This window comes from Cervus canadensis, chromosome 28 (genome assembly GCF_019320065.1).
Source record: "Cervus canadensis isolate Bull #8, Minnesota chromosome 28, ASM1932006v1, whole genome shotgun sequence".
Taxonomy (NCBI): domain Eukaryota; kingdom Metazoa; phylum Chordata; class Mammalia; order Artiodactyla; family Cervidae; genus Cervus; species Cervus canadensis.
The window spans coordinates 4613560-4635405 of NC_057413.1; the positions used below are offsets into that span (position 1 = coordinate 4613560).

The 21846-nt window shown below is 46.7% G+C and overlaps 1 protein-coding gene across 2 annotated transcripts in view; it reads left to right on the plus strand.

The window, feature by feature from the left end:
* Positions 1-21846, plus strand: part of BMP6 (bone morphogenetic protein 6) — a 140740-nt gene that overhangs the window by 109858 nt on the left and 9036 nt on the right. For both annotated transcript variants that reach the window (XM_043450198.1, XM_043450199.1), the window contains exons 2-3: positions 4856-5048; positions 21192-21340. In XM_043450198.1, the coding sequence (XP_043306133.1) occupies positions 4856-5048; positions 21192-21340 (342 nt within the window). The remainder of the gene's footprint in view (positions 1-4855; positions 5049-21191; positions 21341-21846) is intronic.

Genomic DNA, 21846 nt, shown 5'->3' on the forward strand with positions numbered 1-21846 from the left:
CCAATGGGCCGTGGGGACCACCCCCCACCCCCTGCCCGCCCCAGCCTGGATAGCCTTAGCTATGGTCCTGCCTAGAGTTTCCCTGGGTGTCTGTAAAACTCCCATCATGTCTCTGGAAGGAAGGATTTTAGGAGCGAAAGAAAAACTAGCTACTCTGTGATCTGTTGATACACACATATGAGGTAAAACTGTTCATTTTTAAAAGGCAAGGGACCGCCAGACACTATTCATGACCCGAGGTTCCTTCTGGGTGGAGGTGGGGGTTGGCTTCGGGGAGAAATATTGGTCTCCTTCCAGTTTTTAACTTAGGTGCTGGCTACCTTGGTGCTTTGTTATTATGCTTCGTTACTTCTGTAAAATCACATATATCAGCATACTTTTGCATGTATATTACTGCATAATCTACATTTCTAATCTTAACCCAGTAACATTTATTCTTTGCTGCTGTGGCCCCTGCCTGTTGGCCAGAGGTAGGTGCTGCTCTGAAATTTCAACCGGTGTTCATCTGAGGCAAGGAGAGAGAGTAGAGTGAGTTCTATAAGGCTAAATTGACTCAACTCCAAGGACTGTGTATATCCTTGGATTATGTCCTTCCTACTCGATTTGGTGTTAAAAGGACCTTTAAAAATAAAATCAGAGCATTAAAAGGGTGCAATTTGTTGTCTTATTTGCTGTATTGTCCTTACAAAAGGCAAACAGAAACAGTAGATGCCCTTGTGTAAGGTCATTACCATTAAAAAAAAATGTTTTCAGTGGTCCTTGAAATGAAAAATTCTAGGAATTGTTGCCTCAGAGAATGCAGCTCTGTATTCAGTAGCCAAACTCCAAGGCTAATGATATTCAAGACCGGGATTTCGCTCACCTTCCTTTCCAGAGAATGTATTATACGCTCCCATTTAAAAAGCTCATTTAGAGGAACATTAATTGGCCCTGTCTGAAGACTCACGAGTAGGTCTACCTCCACACAGCTCAGGGGACCTACAGTCTGAAATATCACCAGCTGATGACGCTTACAATTAACATTTACCAAGCACTTCTCTACCATTAACTGTTTCGTACAGACTCTTTCAACCTTCAGGAATGTTATTTTTCCCATTACCTGATAACTGAAACTTTGTCTAATATCTTGCTCAGAATCACCTGAGTAAGATAAGGGGGAGCTGGAATTCAAAACTCCTGGGGAGCTCCCTGCTGTGGTCCACACTCCTGGTTACTACTTCACTGTATTCCACACACGGCAGCATCTTTGAGAAGCCAGAGGCAGGGGCTACCAAAGAGGTACGAGGCACTGGATCCCCCGCTCAACCCTCTCTCATCCCGATGTTTAAGGAGCCCGGTTCACACAGCTTGAAGGGGGAAAGGCTGAGCTCATTGGAACCCTTGCATGTGTGCTAAGCTGCTTCAGTCCTGTCCGACTCTGCGACTCCATGGACGGTAGCCCACCAGGCTCCTCTGTCCATGGGATTCTCCAGGCAAGAATACTGGACTGTTTTACTATCGTGGTCTTCAAACGCACTTGTAGGCAGTGATTTAATTGTACTTACTTCTTGTATCTATATGAGACATTAGCAAATGCACTGTGTAAATTCAGTTGTGGGCAGAAGATTTGGGGAGAGAGGAGGTGTTCCAAGCATACTACAGTGACTGGTAGCTGAGGTCTCAGGAAGATTGAGGAAGATGCTATAGCGTTGACCTAAGGGGCATAAAACATTCAGGTGGGAGAGCTTAACATGAGCTGGGCAGCAATCAGAGACTCCTGGGGGACTGAGGAGACTATGCATGTCCTCCAAGAAGGGTAAAAGAACAGCAGGAGGAAGTTGAGTCCTTCAGGATTGGGTTGAGGAGAATTGGGGAAATGAACATATAAGGCCGTGAGTTCTAATTCACACGGTAATAAAATGGAGGGCTTTGAACTATGCTTCTATTTTCTCCTTTTTAGACTCTTTATCTCTCTCTTCACATCTGTCTGCAAGCGGCTGCCAGGACCCTTCCTTAGTCACACACATCGCCTTCCAGGATTTCGACATCCCTTCTCCTCAAGAACTGCGCGCAGCTTCTCCCCTTCCTGGCAAGGTCAGACGCGCCTTCTCTCTCCTTCCCTCCCTCTCTCTCATCCTCTCCAGCTCTCCCTTCTCTCCCAGTGTCGTTTGCCTCTTGCCTGTAACAAATCACCCAAGACACAGTGGCTCCGAGCAACAAGGTACCATGATCATCTCTCACAGTCTTGTGACCAGACGAGGACGAACGAGGTGGCTCCCCCTGGAGGGCTTTCGTGCAATTGCAGTCAGGTGGTCTCTGGTGGGGGTGGGGTGATCCCAAGTCTGCACTGCCTTGGACATCCAAGATGGCGTCTTCCTATCACGTCCGGTGGCCCCCCTGAGGTGGCTGGGGAGTGACTGGACTCTTCACTCCCTCCTCCTTCCATGTCCTTATGCACCACACGGCCTCTCTACATGGTTACCTTGGACTTCCTCGTAGTGTAGGGGGTTCAGAGTAGTGGGACTTCTTACCTGGTAGCCATCTTGCCTCAGACATGCATCCCAAGACACCTATTCAGAAGGAAGTTCAAAACTTACGAGTTAGCCTCAGAAGTCACTCCGCACCACTGTTGCTGCCTCTTGTTGGTCCAGAGAAGGTCACGGAGCCAGCCCAGGGGAGAGCAACCACCCAAGGGTGTGAATACAGGAAGGTATGGTTTGCTGGGGGTGGCATTACCTCTCCAAAGACTAACGTTTCTCATGTATTGAAATATCTGTCCCTTTCTCTCCTCCTAACTGAAATATCTTGTCCCTGCTTTCTACCTTGCTTTGCATTCATAGTTTTTTCTGTTGTTTATATTAATGACTGGAAGGCTTCTTTGAGGAATTCTTACGTATTCTCTCAAAAGAATCTTAAGAATATGCTTTCATTTCTTGATACTAAAATTTAAGCACCCAAGAAGCCTTATAGAATAGCTCTGTGACTGTTTTTTAGAAGGTCTCTTTGGGAAATCAGATTCGGTTCACCTTTTAACCACTGATGATAACACAGCAAACTGAAAAGGCAGATCAGTTTTGGAGAAAAGTGATCCGCCATCAGGTGTGGGCGTCCTTGGATGAACTCCCCAACAATGATGCTTTTCATGCTTGGCCACTAATTTAAAACCCTGTTCTCTTGTTGAGGCTAAATGGTGACTTGCTTTCTGTCTGAACCTTCTTTTTTGTTGTTTTTCATACTTATATTCAAACCCTTTTACACAAGTGAAAGTTTACCCTTTTTTTAACAACTCCCCCTCCTCTTGCCCTTCCAAAGGGATAAGTTGAAACTAAAAGATTTGTTGCACAGTCACATGGAAGCTTCAGAAATTCCTGAAAATCTCATACGATGGATGGCTTAGCTTCCCTAGCTTCTGCAACGCCACTGAGGTCTCAAGCTCACATAAGGAGTTATTGGCTGCTGCTTCTTTTTTTTTTTTTTTTTTGAGACACTAAATCTGCAAAGCTTTTCTCTGGTAATTATGGAGAACAGCACATGTGGGAGAAAGTGGGCCATTGGAGGTGGCAAAGAACTTTTTTTTTTCCTACCCACAAGCCCTGAAGAAACTCTGCCAACAAGGATTAATGTGCTCATGAGATCTTACTGTGGTTGCCATTAAGAAAGAAAAAACCAGCAGGAACAGCAGGGCAGAAGCATTTTTGAGCTCGGGGGAGAAGAGTTGGGTTTTGTGGTGGGAAGTGGGGTGCTGGTTTTTCTCTCCTGCAGTGATGAGGCTGACAGCATTTCTCTCCCTTGGACTCTGGACATCTGAAGGCCAGTTCCGAAGGAGGATAATCAGTAGCCTGTAGTTTCTGTAGTTTGGCTTTATTAAAAGCAAGGGAAAGATTTTATTTAAAAAAAGCCTTCAGGCAGTTCCCTGGTGACCTCATGGTTAGGATTTGGCTCTGTCACTGTGGGGGCTCAGCTCCATCCCTGGTCAGGGTTATTGAGATCCAGCAAGCCACGTGGAATAGCCAGAATACAGGGAAGAAAAAACTTGCAGATTCGATCCTTTCCCAGTTTTTAAGAAAGCCTTGGACAACAGCACGTCACCCCACTGGTGGTGTGTTTCCACATTTCTGTCCTCCTACTTGGGTTCTATAGACAAGTTAGGCAGACCCCAGCAGCTTCTAACCCAGAGGGTCCCTCCTCGCAGAGTTATTCAGCCCCCAGTTTCCTCCAGGAGAAGGAAGCAATGGACTTCAGTTAGAACAATGTTTTCTACGAAGCTTCATACTAAGCCCCTCAACAAAAATTTCTACCGGCCATCAGGCAAAATATGGGGGACCCTTCAAGCTTCAGACCCAGGCGGAATACACCCCCGACCACCAGGACCCCCACGAGAGGTCAGCTCAGGGCTGCCCTGGGTCTTGTCAACTGCTTGGTTGGGAGAGAAGGAAGCCACCTGAGGGGCCAGGGCAACGGGAAGAAGAGGTGCTGGGAGGGGTGGGCGGGGGCTGGACGGCAGAGGCAAGTCCCCGTCACTGTTTCCTGAAGTCCTGCAACTTCTGGGAAGCCCCCATTCTGCCGTCTGTGCAGACGAGGACCCCTGAAGCGAAGCGTTTAAATAACTTGCTTTCACGTGACCTGATTAAGCTATTTAAAGTCTTTAAATAGAATCTAAGCGTTGTATTTAATCCTTGAGGAAAATGAAGGATTGTTGTCTGAGCCTGGCCGCCTAGCCCGCGGTTCGTTCCTTCCACCACCCCCAACCCCCTCTCAGAAGCCGTGGGTAACTGGTAATCCTCTTATGAATGAAAACGGGGAGCTTGCTCGAGGTGAGCCTGTGGCACTCAGCCAAGTAACAACAGTTGTCACTCTCTCTTGTTTAATCCTATAGTGGAGTACGACAAGGAGTTCTCCCCTCGCCAGCGACACCACAAAGAGTTCAAGTTCAACCTATCCCAGATTCCTGAGGGTGAGGCGGTGACGGCTGCAGAGTTCCGAATCTACAAGGACTGTGTTGTGGGCAGTTTTAAAAACCAAACTTTTCTTATCAGCATTTACCAAGTCTTACAGGAGCATCCGCACAGGTATGGAGGCTCGAGGAACCCCAAAGGGTCGGGCTGGGCCCCGTTTCTCACCCCATCACCCTGAAACCCCAAGTGTGTCTGGGGAAGGTGGCTTGGAGTTCAAGGGCAGCCCATGGGCGTGATGAGGGACTGTGTTCCCAGTGGTAGTTTAGCGGGCGAGAAGATACTTTTGCTCTTACGGTGAAGATTTCCCAGTAGTTTTCTTTTCTGAAGCAAGCCAGTGAATAGTAATTACTAAGCATCCTTTGTGATCAGAAGACAGAACCGACTGGGAACTGTTTCCCACTACTGCTTAGGCGCTCTTCTGAATGGTGGGTGAGGGTGGCTGACAGGTTCACACTGGACAATTATATGATGATGCTTACAAATGCTACTGAGTCAAGTGACTAGAAGGCTATGTGCTTGTGACGTAATATATACACATAGATTTTATTGGTTGGCCAAAAAGTTTGTTAAGATAATTGCATGAATGAACTTTTGGTCAAAAACCTGAATGAACATTTTGGTCAACCCAGTATAATGTCTTTGAGTGTGTGTGTGTGTGTATGTATGAATGAATGTGTCTCAAATGTATTTTTTTTTATCATGTAGATGTGAGGAAACAATAGACTTTATTTTTTTCCATGTCTGTATTATTCTTGTTTCCTGAAATGAGGCTGCACCATTTTACAAAAGATCTGTGTTCTTGGGGCTGCCTAGCAAGTAAAAGACTCCTTCCATGGGGTGATTTTTAGAGCATTGGAGGGGCTAAGGGATGAAGTAGTACAGCATTTTATTTCAGTCCTATAGAGACAGAGAACAAGCCCATGACCTTGAAATTTTGCTTAGTCCTTAGGGCTCAGCTGAGCGGTTTGGTCAGATGGAGAGCTTGGGGCGCAGAGGTCAGCACTGCCCGTGGTTCTCATTGGGTAGCAGTTAGGAACTTGGCACGTGATAGGCTTTTCTGGCAATAATACGGTAACTACGAAGATAAAAGTAAGAGAATGCAGAGCGAAGGGAACTCCCCACCCTTGTGTTTATGGACTGTATTAGCTTGGGTTTTATAAGCCAACTCCAGATTCTTGCTTTTGGTCCTGGAAGTCTGTTGACGTCCCAAGAAAGTCCAAAAGTCTTGGCCAAGAAGGTCCAAAGGAATGAGTTTTGTTTCTCCTGAACTTATGGATCTGTGTGTGGGTCTGTCTCAAATACACACACTAAAATAATAACACATGTGAACTTGCCCCACACAAGAACTGTTTTGAGAGCACTGCTGACATTTGGCCCTATGCATATTCAGGTCCGTTATGAAGAAAGTGGAGAAGGAAGGACGTGCCAGGCTTTGGGGACACATGCTGGTGTGGGACATACACACTGACCATTGTAGGTGAATCTCAGCTATGGTAGTTAAATAATAAGTAAAATAGAGCCACCGTGAGATCTTTATTACAGATCAAAATTTCAGAGTGGAAGGGAGGTTTTCTGATGTCTGATTATCACTCCTAAATTAAAGTATATTGATAAATTTAACTGTTAAGGGCCTCTGTTGAGAAGTAAATTCTTCATTGCTAGCTTTTCATCTTTTGATATTTCAGAGAAAGTCATTATTCAGTGATTCTTTGGAATTGCTTTGTTGTTTTTGTTCAGTCACTAAGTTGTGTCCAACTCTTTGCAACTCCGTGAACTGCAGTACACCAAGCTTTCCTGTCCTTCGCTATCTCCCTGAATTTGCTCAAACTCATGTCCATTGAGTCAGTAATGCCATCCATCTATCTCATCCTCTGTCGTCCCCTTCTCCTGTTGCCCTCGATCTTTCCCAGCATCAGGGTCTTTTCCAGTGAGTGAGCTCTTTGCATAAGGTGGCCAAAGTATTGGAGCTTCAGCTTCGGCATCAGCCCTTCCAATGAATATTCAGGACTGATTTCCTTCAGGATTGACTGGTTTGATCTTGCTGTCCAAGGGGCTCTCAAGAGTCTTCTCCAACACCATAGTTTGACAGCATCAGTTCTTCGGCACTCAGCCTTCTTTATGGTCCAACTCTCACATCTGTTTGTGACTAATTTAGCTGTTGACTTTCAGTTTGCCTAATTATCAGTCTCATTGCCTTTCTGTGTTGGAAATAATCTGCTGGTGCCTTTTTGGCTCGGACTTCTGTTCGGAAAGCATAGTTTCCTCTGTTCTGCAGGATAAGCTTCATGGTGAAAAACACTGGATTGGAGCTTTTGTGACTATGAATTTTTTTCAGAATTATTATTATTTTACCAAAGAGAGAGAGAGTACATGCTAGCAGACTATTTGTGAGGTTTACATTGAGCTTCAGCCAGAAGTGAACAGCTGCCTTGAGCTTCAGATGCTGGTGTCAGGCTTCCTCTGGGCCAGCAATGAGCTTGGAAAACAGACTACCCAACGGTCCCAACCTTTGATGACTCCTTGTCAAAGCAGAGCTGTAATCCCTCTGCCTTCTAGGACGGGAGTATTTGGCGATGGTTGTGTTTAACTTTTGTGCATAGGAAAGGGGAAATCCTGGGAGAATTGGGAGAATTTCATGCTTTTGAAGAGTTCCAGGCTGGCCAGGAGGAGATTGTCTTCTTATCAGTGGCCTGGAGCCCAGGTTGCCTATGGTCTCCTCGTGTTCTTCCAGAGGCCTCCAGATTGAACTGCGGGACCCCTTCTGGGGAAGGTCCCATCTCCCCATCTGTACAGTCTTGGGGTATCTTGGCTAAACAGGACTCTCTAGGCTTGTGAAGAAACATAGCTGTCTAATCTGTATTTCAGTGAAATTTGTAGCATCTGATGGATCAACTTAAGACATGTGTGTGTTGCAAAAGAGTTGGCCTCCTTGAAAAAGAGAAAAAAAAGGCAGGTTTTTCATTGCTGAGTCATACCCTCAGCTGGGGCTGAAGGAGTTCTGTGTCAGACCTCCTGCTATAAAGGGCAGCTAGGGAGTCTGACCCAGGGAGGGTCAGGAAAGATGCTTGGAAGGGAGGCCCTTGCTGTGAACTCTGCAGATGCCTTCTGCCTCTGGTGAAAGATCACTGGATCAGGTGAGTTAAAAAACAGTGATGACTAGATGGTGCTTGTTGAAGCAGCTGGTATGTTATTCAAAACCTGACAATAAGCCTAGAGATGGAATCTAAGTCCTGAAAAGACCTGGGGCAACTCGTGGAGTGGGGCGGGGCGGGGGGGGGGGGGTTGGCAACCCAGAAGCACACATGTGCTCTTTGTAGTTTGTTTGTTTATTTTTGACTTTTTATTCTGTATTGGGGTATAGCTGAGTAGTAATGTTGTGCTGGCTTCAGGGGGACAGTGCAGGGACTCCGCCGTACAGATGCACGCATCCATTCGCCCCCAGGCTCCCCTCCCATCCAGGCTGCCACAAAATGTGGAGCAGAGTGCCCTGTGCTCTGTTGTAGGTCCTTGTTGGTTACCCATTTTATTTCATTTTAAAAAATAATTTATTATTTTTGGTTGTGCTGGGTCTTCGTTGCTAGGCGAGGTCTTTCTCTAGTTGTGATGAGTGAGTTACTCCTCATTGTGGAGCACGGTCTCCTCATCGGGGTGGCTTTTCTTGTTGGATCACCAGCTCTAGGGCCCTCGGGCTCAGTAGCTGTGGCCCAGGGCTTAGCTGCTCCCCAGCATCTGGAATCTTCCCAGACCAGGGATCAAACTCATGTCCCCTGAATTGGCGGGTGGATTCTCATCCACGGTGCCACCAGGGAAGTCGCTTTGTTAGTTATCCCTTTTAAATACAGCAGTGTGTCCATGTCCATCCCAGACTCCCTAACTCTCCCTTCCCCCCATTTGTAACTCTGTTGTATGGAGTGGGGTTGATAGTTGAAGATGAGTTTGCTGTTAAAATCTGATGTTAGGAATTGTTATATTTCTATGATGACCCTGGTGGAAACTGGCAGTTATATCGTGCTCAGAGTTTGGAAAGACCTTCCCAAATGCCTTCCTTAGAGTTTAGCCATGACCTCATTAGACAGCTGGGCAGGCAGTTTACGCTATAGAAGGATGAAATGTAGCGTGTACACATTGTGTCAAGTCCAGATTAGGCCTAAAGTGTGGTCTGCTCTGCTTATTCAAAGTCACCCCCATGCTGTGGGCACAGTCCCAAGATAAAGGTGAAGTGCCAGAAAGAGGGAAATGGTCCCCTTGTGGCACACCTTGAGTCTTCATCTCCTCAGCTTGGATGAGAACGTCTCAAGGATGCTCCTGCTTGGGTAGCACAGGAGACAGCTCTGTGGGGGGTGCAAATGTGTCTGTTAGAATCCAGGCCTTTCATACTTTGGCTTTTGAAGAATCCCAATGGGAAAACCCTCTGCAAACCTTCATTGATCTATTGGTCAACCATGGATCTGTTAGCAGCTTTTCCAAAGGAGAGGTGTAGGGGAGATGAAAGACTAAATTAAATAAAAGTAGTTGTACTTAGTCACGGTATGATGTCTTTGATCATTTACGTTGCATTTTCTCCTGCATCTCATACATGCTAAGCTGTCTTCATACTTGGAGGGTAAAGGCTGCTCTGATTAACTGTCAATCTTTCATTATCCTGTGTGGCAGCATGATGGTAACATGTCACTTTTCATATGTACTCACGTACCTTTCTATTATTAGTGCAATTTGGGGGCCTGTAGGAATATCATTTTCATCTGTATTTCTTATTCGGTTAAAGATATAACTTTAACTCTTAATTCACTTTTGCATATTCTAGAAGTCAAACAGCATCTCTTAGAAGCCAGCCAGAAATGTTTTCAGTGTCTGAAAGATGGTTCTGTTTGGTCCATGGATTGGCCCCACGTGCTAGCTATGAAATTCTGTACTCTGTGTATGTATATATTGCTTGGCAGTGATAGTCTGTCTTCTGTGTATGTGATAACTTTTCTTTTTTGTGTTTTATCATGATGCAGTCTTTTGGAAGACATTTAAGCGAGAATTAATTACCAGATTTAAAAGTCAGTTCCTTCTGGTATAAGCAATATCACAACTTACTCCTCTGTTTGCAAACAGAGGGAGTGGGAGGCAAACAGAGGCGAAGTGGGAGGTTTTTTGTATACATATATTTTTTTCAGTTTGGATCATATGTTTCATCCTAACTTTAGCATCATTTTTAGGACTGGAAGACATGCAACTTTGAATCGAGGGAACAGGGCAATGCTGTGGTGGAGTTGGTTTTTAAAACCGAGAAAGAGTTCCTTAGGCCGCCCAGAGGCCATGCTGGTGGAGTCCCTAGGAACAAGGCCAGGCTGAATTATTGTTTACATTTGTGACTAAATTCATCGATTCTGACCTGTTTTTAAGATAAAATATAATTGTCCCAGGAGAGAAAATAACTGTCGAAAGGCAAAAGCAGTTTTCCAGAATTTTAAATTTGATATACTACTCTGAACCATTCACAGAGATCGGGAACCAAGGAATCAGTCAGGAGGGGGTTGGAGAAGACTCCGGATTGGGACGTGTCTGAGTCATGATTAGATGCTGAGAGCCTGTGAGATACGGAAATATTTAGACCAGCAGAATGAGCTCTACTCTCTAGCACTGGGTATTTGAGATCACAGGTGGACTGTGGACGTAGATTAGGTAGTTTAGATATAAGAATAAACCTCGTTGACCCAGGACCTCTTATTGAAAATGCTGTCCTTTTTCCATTCACACCAGTAGCATCTTTGTCATAAATCATGTGACCACTTAAGTGTGGGTCTGTGTCTGAGATCTTTGTTCTGTTCTGTTGGTTGATTTTTCTCTTCTTGTACCAATATTATGCTCTTGATTCTTTTAGTGTTATGAGAAGTCTTGATATCTGGTGTGTAAGTTCTCCAAATGTGTTCAAGATTTTCTTGGCTGTTGATGGCCCTTTGTGGTCCCATGTATACTGTAAAATCAGCATGTCAATTACCACAAAAGAAACTCTGTTCTGAAATTCTGAAATCTTCTTGAAATTTCATCAAATTTAGAGCTCAATTTGGGATGAATTGACTCTCACTAACTGTGAGTAGTCCAGTCCAAAAATGTTTATTTAGGTTTGCTTTTAACTTCTCTCAGTAACCTTTTACAGTTTGGGGGGTCTTGAATATTTTCATTAGAATCATTCCAAGTATTGAAGTTTTCATCCTATTGTGAGTGGTATTGTTATCTTTTAAAAATTTCAGTGTCTGATTATTTTTTGCTATACCCATAGAAATACAATTGATTTTTAGATAATGATCTTATATCCAGCAGCCTTGAAAATTTACATAGTCTAATAATGTTTCTCTGCAGAATTTTAGAATTTCTATGAATATAATCATGTCATCTATAAACATTTTTATTTTTTCACCTTTAATTCTTATATTTTTGCTTCTCTTATTGTTCTTGCTGGATATCCAGTGTAATATTGAATTCCATACAGATTTCTGGTAGATTTCTAATCTTAGATTGGAAATCTGTCAGATTTCGGAAATCTGTCAGATTTCTGATCTAAGGGGGGAAGCATTTAATATTGTACCATTAAGGATAATGTTTGTTATAAATGTTTTTGTAGATACTATGATTAGACTTAGGAAATTCTCCTCTATTCTTAGTTTGCTATGAGTTTTTTTAAAATTAGAAATTATGTGGATTTTTTTCTGAATTTTGGGAGATGATTATAGCTGGTCCTTCATATCCATGGGTCCTGCATCTGTGGAGTCAACCAACCACACATCAAAATATTTTTTAAAAATTTCAGGAAGTTCCCAAAAATTTGAATTTGCTATGTGCTTGCAACTCTCTACACAGCACTTAAATTGTATTAGGTACTATAAGTAACCTAGAGATTTAAAATATACAGAAGGACATGCGTGGGTCATATGCAAATATACTACCTGATTTTATGTAAGGGACTTGAGCATATATGGATTTTGGTATCTAAGTATTTTTGGTATCCCAGAATGGGTCCTGGAACCAGTCCCCCAAGGATATTGAGGGATGTCTATAACCAATGTCACATTCCTGAAACAAACCGAACTTGGGATTTATCCTTTCAATATAACACTAGATTCTAAGATCGTGTCTGAAAATTCTATTATCTGAATCACCTGTGGGTCTGTTTTCATGATCTGTTTGTTCCCTTGATTTTTCCTTATTTGGTCTTATTTCCTAGCATGCCTAATCATTTTTTGAAATTATATTCTGGACTTTATTTGTGAAAAACAGTTCTAGATACTGGTGTCTACTTCCAGACTGGATTTCATTTTCTTCTGGAAGGCAGGCAGATCACCTTGTTCTTCTGTTTTAATTGAAGCCAGGTTTCTGGATATGTTAAAGCATCTCTGTTTCTTGTTTTCCGTTTCTCCTGCAGTTTGGCTCTTTAGGGGTGTCAGCTAAAGGTCTAGGTTGTTTACCAGAAGTTCTCTTCCATGGTGAGCTCTGAACTCTTAATTTTGAACTCCCCAGCATTGAGAGACTGCCAAAAACTCTGTTGTGCTTTTTAGCCTCTAAGCAGTTTCTTTCTGCTTATTTTCTCAGCTTCTTCCTCCATGCAAACGCAGCCTAACATTTGGCAAATTTCTCAAATGGAAATATTGGAGTTCATGGCAGTCAGGCCTTGAAGAACCAAGGTCCTAGAGGAAGGGACCCCAAACTTCTATGAGATCATGTTGATGCGGTCACTTCTGTGCAGTCCTCTGGGACCTTAGCCCTTCAAGTCATAACTCCCTGAAGCTCCAGTTTGCATTGCAAGTCAGTGATACCGCTTCAGGCTCTGGGCTGCTACCCCATTCTGTTTGACATCTTTGCGGTACGCCAGGAATTAACAGAGGCTCTGAGGTGAAAAAGCAATGGCAAATACAGGGCTTAGCCTCGATGCATTTCTCTTCTCTCTGAGCTCTTACCCCGTAAAGTGTTTACCTTTCTTGGTTGCTCTAAGATGGCTTCAAACAGGTTTGTGATTTTAGCTGTTCTTAGTAAGAGTGTTCATTTGATGCACCGTAGCCTGAAGCACCCATCTCTGAAGTATCGTATTTTTATTTGGAAATCTTTATAATGAATTCCCAAAAACGTTCATGTTGGAACCAAACAGTGTGGTTCTGGAAACCAGACCTGAACCCAGTCGTTGGGCCAGGATCTAGGAGATTCATGTTCTTAGGAAAGCATTTCTCGCAGACTGATGCTCATAGAGGGATTGCTGTATGAAGTCCATAGAATGTTCAGTGCTGCCTCCCGAAATGAAGTAACGTGAACTCTTAGCTCCACTGACGTGAAAGTGAGATATCTGGGACTGTTCTTTTATGAAGAGAAGGGCAAATTTGAGAAAGGCGGGTTGGGAGAACTCGATTGTCCTTTGGACAGAGGAAAATCAAAGCCTTCTTATCACTGTGCCCAGCCACACCTGTTTCTCTTTCTGTCTCTGGCTGTCACAGGTTCCCTCCCCAGGGACTACTGAAATCTTCCTGCTGGCGTGATCATCTCCGGCACACTCAGCCTGGGCCCCAGACAGGCAGTGAAGCTCACAGTGTGTGTTCTTTTGCCCCCTGAGAAAGGGGTAACGTGCCCAACCACACCTGCGGTTATGTAACCAGTTAGTTTCATCTTCTTAGTCAAGAGCATCTTCCTTAGACTTAGAAAGATCCCCTTGAAATCAAAGGGGAAAAGAAGATTCAAGAAGCTACCAAGCCTTCTTCCCCCTGCCTGTCTATGTTCTGTTCTTTGCAAGGGTAGCTGAGAAGGTTAGAGAAGAATTAAAACAAGGACAAATTTTGGGGAGGGGGACATCGGTGTGGGGAGCAGGAAGCACTTTGTTTGGGAATTGTTTACCCACTTGATAAATGTGACAGAGAAAATAGGTTTGTTTCTGGAAACTATGCTGCCTTCCCTATTATTCACACCCAGATGTTTTACTTGCCAGCATCTCCCCACGGGGATGTCCAGCTTTGTGGGAGGCAGGCCATGGTTGTAGTCAAGATTTTATTTTATTTTTTTTTGCTATTTGTTTTAAAATCACAAATTAGCAGCACTTTTATTGCCTTAGTTCCCCATGCTGGGCAAGGACGTGGATGTGAGCATGGGTGATAAGAACTAAAACATAAAATTTGCCTGTGAAGTGTTTAAAAGGTGGCAGAAACTGAAAGGTTTGTTGCTGACCCACGAAAGACGCCGGGATTCTTGGCTTCCAGAAGAGAAGAATTCAGTCGGGGGCCAGAGACAATCAAAAGAATGTCTCAAGTTTGTGAAAATTTTACCAGACCCACTTCCATCCCCACAATTTACATTTTAGGATAACAAGATTAAAATTTAACAATAGAAAGATCCTACCAGACCCATTCCCATAATATACATTCTAAAATATCAGGATTAGTCAGGTTTTCAAGAAGGAGAAACTGTCCTCAAGCAGGACACATTGTTGTTATATAATCCTTAGTACAGAGTTTAAACTGAGTTTTTTTGTTGTCTAATGATCAGTTCCAGGCTTAAACCTTTTATGTGACTAGGACTAAGGAATGTAGAGGGAAAAAAACGTTTGTCCTTTCCTCCTCCTTGAGAATTCCAGGCCCCTCTCTCCTTGGGGACCCCCGGACTTCTTATCAACCTACCTAGGAATTGACTCTCTCAAAACCTCATTCAATCTGTACCCGATCCCCTGGGGCGTGGTGGGATACATACCCCAGTGTGGTGTTCTTGTTCAGTCGCTAAGTCATGTCTGACTCTTCGCGACCCCGTGGACTGCAGCACACCAGGCTTCCCTGTCCTCCTCTGCCTCCCAGAGTTTGCTCAAGTTCCTGTCCGTTGAGTTGGTGATGCCATCTGACCATCTTGTCCTCTGCCACCCTCTTACCCCAGTGTATGGGAACATCATTGCATCTGTGTGGTCACCGAGCACAGGTTAGGTAGCCTTGAGCTTGAACAAAGTAACCTTCCATCTTCCCCCGCTCCCTGTCTTGGACACACAGAAGCAAGCCTTCTGATAATCCTGCTACTTTGGACTTAATCTCACCCGTGATTCTGATTGTTAGTCTCACTTATAAATCCCCAAGGGTAAGGCCAGTCCCCAAGACCATCAAGCATTTACTCATGAAGTCTACATGACTTGGTACTGTTTTAGAGAGAGAGGCAAGGTATTTTGGCAGCTGACAGCTTGGAACTTGAAGTCTAAACAGCAGGCCAAGGGCATTCTCCTCATGCTTTAGAGAGAGGCAGAGTGCTCGACGACAGTGGCCCTGAGTGTGGTCCCCGGACCAGCAGCAGCAGCGTCACCTGGGAATCGGTCAGGGATGTGAGCTCACAGGCCCTGCCGCCGAAGCTCTCACAGTCTGTGTGTTAATGTGGCCTCCAGGGCAGTCTGATGCCCGCCGACCTCGGGAACCTCCGTGATGATGGTTCAGAGCCAGGTTGCCTGCGTTCACATCCCCACTGTGCCCGTGCTGGCTGAGTGCCTGTGAGCAAGCTGCTTGGCCCATGTGTGCCTCAGTTCCCCGCTCTGTATGCCTGTGATGGTGTGAATACTCATTGGCAGTTGTGAGGAGCTAACACATGTAAGAGCTGTCCCAAGGGGAACAGCGTGTAAGGGCAGAGCTGTGTTACTATCCTGACAGCAAAGGGATTTGTGTTGGTTTGTCCAAGATGACATATCCCTTACAGAGTTTTGGTGCCTTTGATGCTTGAAACTTCTCTTTATGCAATGCTCATCCTAGAAGTGGAAACTGGGTAAACTCAACTGCCATAAAATCAGTGGGAGCTGGCTGATTATATAGTATAGTATGTGTTATGTTTAGTTGCTTAGTCCTGTCCGACTCTTTGCAGCTCTATGGACTGTAGCCTACCAGGCTCCTCTGTTCGTGGGGATTTTCCAGACAAGAATACTGGAGTGGGTTGCCATGCCCTCCTCCAGGGAATCTTCCCAAACCGGGGATCAAACCCAGGTCTCCCTCATTGCATGTGGATTCTTTACTGTCTGGGTCACCAGGGAAGCCTAAGAATACTGGAGTGGATTGCCATTCCCTTCTCCAGGGGATCTTCCTGACCCAGGAATCAAACCAGGGTCTCCTGCGTTGCAGGTGGATTCTTTACCAGCTGAGCCCCCAGGGAAGCCCAGTATATATAATATAGTATGAGGGCTTCCCTGGGGGCTCAGGCAGTAAGCAATCTGCCTGCAGTCCAGGAGACCCCAGTTCAATCCCAGGGTCAGGAAGATCCCCTGGAGAAGGGAATGGCAACCCACTCCAGTATTCTTGCCTGGAGAATCCCATGGACAGAGGAGCCTGGCAGGCTACAGTCCACAGGACTGCAGAGACTCAGACACAACTGTGTGACTTTCACTAATACAGTATGTAGTATATATAACATTGTATACATAATATGAAAGAAAGTATTAGTTGCTCAGTCGTGCCTGATTCTTTGTGACCCCGTGGATTGTAGCCCATCAGGCTCCTCTGTCCATGGGATTTCTCAAGCAAGAATCCTGGAGTGGGTTGCCATTCCCTTCTCCAGAGGATCTTCCTGACCCAGGGATTGAACCCAGGTCTCCCGCATTGCAGGCAGATTCTTTATTGTCTGGGAATAATAATTACTAGAGAACCCCTGTAATATATAATGTATATAATTCAAGTAACAAGGGTGAATGAATATTATTATCTATGTGATATATAATGTATACAGTAATGTTCATTCAGCCTTGTTACTTGAATCAGTGTGTAGCAGTTTACTCTGATTTCTAGAACTCTGTTTTCAAGTATTGTTTCCTTTCTATCTTTCTAGTTGGTAAAAGTTTCGATGTGATCCTGTATATACAATATATTACATAAGAAAACAGTAAAAACCCTTGCCTTCCTCTCTCGTCTGCTAAAATGATTTTTGACTTTCTGTTTGAAAATTGCCCTTTATGCACTTCTTGCATAAAGAAGACCTCGACGCCCCTGGAGTGGTTTACAAGGGAACCCCTGCTGTTCATGTCACAAAACCGGGTGCGTCATGTTTGAGGCGACCCTTGGACAGAGTCCAGAGACGGAGAAGGTCATGTGTCATTGAAGAAAGGTAAACAGCTGTGGGCAGGCAGGCCCACTTTAGTGACTTGCCATAAATAGTGTCTCTTACACACCCGAGTTATGGGCAGCGTTGGCCCGGCGGGGTCCCCCCTCAGCGCTGCCGTTCTTGGGAAAGATCCTCTCCCTTCCTGGGTGTGTGTCAGTGATGGTTGTGGTCTAGACGGAGGGCGTTGTGTTCAGGAGGAGAAGGGAGGAGCTGGGGAGGCTCCTGGCACCCCAGCCGCGGGCGTGAGGCATCTCAACCTTCCCCTGCTGCCCTGAGATGAGGGGTCACCCCTGACTGCTCCCCTCTGCCAGCCCCGAGCATCTGAAACCAGACTTCTGTAGCCAGCCTCTACTGGCACTGGTGGGCGGTGGGTTTATTCCGAGCCCTTGCTGGGTATTTACTTACCTCTGCCCTGTACGTTAGAAAAAAATTTTTATTAGAGTTGATTTATAATATTGTGTTAGTTTCAGGTGTATGGCAAAGTGTTTCTTTTATATATATATATATATATATATATATATATTCTTTTTCAGATTCTTTTCCATGATAGGTTATTACACGATAGGTGAATATAGTTCCCCGTGCTATACAGTAGGGCCTTGTTTATTTTATGTACAGTCGTATGTATCTGTTAATCCCCGGTTCCCAATGTACCCCTCCCCCGCTTTCCCCTCCGGTAAGCATAAGATCGTTCTCTGTGAGTCTGTTTCTTGTTTTGTAATTAAGTTCACTTGTATCAATGTGTTTAAGATTCCACAGATAAGCGGCATCACATGGCACTTGTCCCATGCTTTTCTTGACCCTGCTTTTTGGATGCATGGTGGCTGAGAGCCAGGGCTCTGGTTTCAAGCTCTGGTCACCTCCCTGAACCCCTGTGTGCCCGTCACACACCCCTCCTCTGCGGGCTGTGCGCCGCCAGCTCTGGAGGGAGCCATCACGGGACCGGCCTCCCCGTCCTCCGAGGGGCGGCGGGCGCGCTCGGCCGGCGCCTGAGCACTGGGATCCCAGGAGGTATTTGCTGCTCCGCCAGCCCGAGAGCCCAGTTATTATTATCATGTTTTTTATGTGGACCAGTTTTTAAAGTCTGTATTGAATTTGTTTCTGTTCTATGTTTTGGTTTTTTGGCCACGAGGCCTGTGGGGTCTCAGCTCCCTGACCAGGGTTTGAACCCACAGCCCCTGCACTGGAAGCTGAAGTCTTAACCCCTGGACTGCCGGGGAGGCTCCGAGCCAGGTTACTGTAGGCCCCCGCGCTCCATCACCCCTGCTCGCAGGGACCTGAGCACTCTCATTTGAGTGGCCGTCTTTGATTTGGCCTCAGTGCCCTGAGCCCCGGAGCTCGGCGGCAGCCCCCACTTGTGTGGACCCCCTGGTCTCCTAATGGGTGAGGATCTGACTTGTCCTCACCAGACCGGCAGCGAGGTGCGGCCCTGAAGCGCTGCTAGGTCCTGGGCGGGGGGGTGGGGGGCGCCCCGGGTGACTCTGGAGCAGCATCAGGTTGGAACGTAGGCTCCCGTGTCCACCAAGCCCCACCCACCCTGTGGACTTCATTTCTTCCCCGCCATGGTTTCGCATGCCTCCTCTGCCCTCTTTAAACCACACCCTCCCCGTCTTTTTCCTGTCCTCTGCTGTCTCTGCCCCATTATTGGATGATGGCCTTCTGTCCCATCCCCCATTTTCTCAGCGGACAGACTCCCCCATGCCTTTATCATGAACCCTATTTTTGAAATATAAAAGCTCATTCTAGCTCAACCTGGACAGCTTATTAAAAAGCAGAGACATTACTATGCCAACAAAGGTCCATCTAGTCAAGACTATTGTTTTTCCAGTGGTCATGTATGGATGTGAGAGTTGGACTATAAAGCAAGCTGAGCACCAAAGAATTGATGCTTTTGAACTATGGTGTTGGAGAAGACTCTTGAGAGTCCCTTGGACTGCAAGGAGATCCAACCAGTCCATCCTAAAGGAGGTCAGTCCTGGGTGTTCATTGGAAGGACTGATGTTGAAGCTCCAATACTTTGGCCACCTGATGCGAAGAGCTGACTCATTTGAAAAGACCCTGATGCTGGGAAAGATTGAAGGTGGGAGGAGAAGGGGAGGACAGAGGATGAGATGGTTGGATGGCATCACCGACTCGATGGAGATGAGTTTGGGTAAACTCCGGGAGTTGGTGAAGGACAGGGAGGCCTGGCGTGCTGCGATTCATGGGGTGCAAAGAGTTGGACACGACTGAGCGACTGAACTGAACTGAGCTCTTTCTACCAGTCATGTTATGCTTATATCTTGGGCTGTATATCTTTCACCCTTGTTACAAGTCCTAAGAACATGTGCCAGTTGCCCCCACTGAGGCTCTAGCGACCAGTGCCCCTCAGCCATAGCCCCCCATGGGCCCTGTTGACCCTCGGGGCAGTCCTCACGCTGACATCCCCACCACGTCCTCATTCTAGAAGCTGCTCCCCTGATAAGAATGTGTCTGGTGCTTCCTCCAGGACCAGACTGTCCCCACATTGCTCCTCCTGGTTCTGTGTTATTTCTGGATGAGAGTCCTTTCCTACCTTCCAGAACAGAGCTGATGTCTTCACATCTTCACTTCAAAGCTTTGGACTTGTGTCCCCTCTTGCTGTTTTCCACGAACACCCCCCATCTGCCTGCCCACAGTCATCTCAGTGACGGGGGTAGGGGGTAATTTGTCAGCAGGGGGTGTGACACACGCGTTGGGGGTGGGCTTTATAGATGGCAGGCTGGGCGCGCCCCCCGTAGACCCTGTCCAACAGCTGAGTAAACGCTGCGTAGCCACACCTACTGCTCTGAGCTCGGAAAAGATGACAATAGCGTTGCCTTCCAGCTCTGAGCCATGTAAGCAGGAAAAATTGTTTCCCCTCTGAGAAGTCTAAGACTTTTCACGCAGATGTTTTGCTGGCCTCCAGACCACTGGATGGACTAGAGATCCATTTTATTCCTTTGTCTCAGGTTGCCTTTCATCATGATCTCAAAAGGCGGGAAGGCCATTGTGGAAAACTTGGAATCCACTAGCTTCTGGCCTTGACCATGACGTGTCTGTGAACTCACATTCGAGTCACGGTTTCCTCAGCTGTGAAATGGGGGTAATGATACTCTGCCTACTTTGCAGGATGGCCCAAGCCAAGCAGATGCAGGCACTTTGTAACTGACTTAAATGTGTGCTGTTCGTATTATGATGCTCATTTTAAGTTTAGTACTGAATTCTAGTCCTGTTTCTGCCCGGTAAGCTCTCCACGCAGAATGTTTCCAGCACCAGGGGGCCTGCATCTTTCCGGGGAGGGCAGAAACCTGCCCCTCCCTGTCACAGGGACTCCAGGCCCCTCTGCGCCCGTGACCCCGGGACATCGACTCGGGTGGGTGTCCTTGCGATACCCCAAAGTGACCATCTCTCACACCGCCTTGTCAGCGTATGGGTCCCTCACCCTGTCTGTCCGTGATCCCTAGGGTTATGTTGGCTGGAAACTGTAAAAAAAAAAAAAAAAGGAAAGTGTATGTAAATATAAGAGCAGCCCTGTGGAGTCCAGTGGAAGGAATGGGCTCGGGGAGTTTGCCTCACAGGAGCCCAGGCAGCTCACGGCGGGGCTGACACCAACTTCCAGCCTGTGGGCCACACAAGCAAGGACTCGGCTCTTACCACAGGCCGTGTGCAAAGGCATGATTAAAAGAAAGGTATTGATGCTCAGAAATAGCATGTGAACCCTGGTTTCCCCTTCCCAGGAGCTAAAAAATATGTGAGGATTGTCGGGCCCTCATTTAAAAAAAAAAAAAAGCAAAATTTAGTAAATGCTCATCTTTACTAATCCTGATTTTAGTATCTTCTTCATCCTTTTCTTCACAGCTCCCCCCTCCATTTTCTTATTTAAAAAATATTTTTTCTTCCATTTTCTTTTTAGAGTTCATTAGCCATAAAGTGAACAACCACAGGCCTGTTTACTTATTTACTTATTTGTCTTAAATCTAAAAACCTCTGTGACGCAGGGGGCCCTCGGGTGTCGGGAGGAAGCGTGTGGCCCCCCAGCACACGCGCACTCCCCCGGGATGGCACCCGGCGCGTGTCCTGTGTGATGGGCGGGCACGGGCCGTCGTCCTGCCTGCATTCTGACACCGGGCGGGACCGCGGGAGCCGGGGCCCTCACCCTCACCCACCGTCTCCTCTCTCTTCCAGAGACTCGGACCTGTTCCTGCTGGGCACGCGCGCCGTGTGGGCCTCAGAGGCGGGCTGGCTGGAGTTCGACATCACGGCCACCAGCAACCTGTGGGTCCTGACCCCGCAGCACAACATGGGGCTGCAGCTGAGCGTGGTCACGCGTGACGGTGAGTTCGCGGACTCGGGCCTTCGCCTCCTTGGTGGCGGGTGTGGGCAGCCATAGTCCCTAGCGGGCCCCCCCGTTTCCTGACCTCCTGGGGCCTTGGTGGACAAGCAGAGCCCTGCCCCCGGGGCCTCCTGGCAAGGACTCGGGGATGGTTAGACGGTCCAGGAGCCAAAGGAGGGGAGCCTCAGAGAGGGGCTGCACGGGGGTGCTGAGTTAAAGAGTAAGGCCGGGGCGAGGTCTAGGTGCTGACATTGAGTAGGTTTGTGGGGGCCCTTTCCGCACCCCCTCCTGCAGCGTCAGAGCTCAGCAGCTCCCGGTCCCCTCCGGCTGGACCCAGTCAGCACGTGAAGTCACCTTCCTGAGTGGGAGGCATAAGATCGGGAAGGTGGGCATGAACGGAGGATAGCAGCAGAAGCAGGGGAACTCGGAGTCCTGCCAGCCCTTGCCCTGCCTCCTGGGACCCCGGCAGGAAGGGGGGAGGCTCAGGGTACCCCGTGTCCGCCCTCA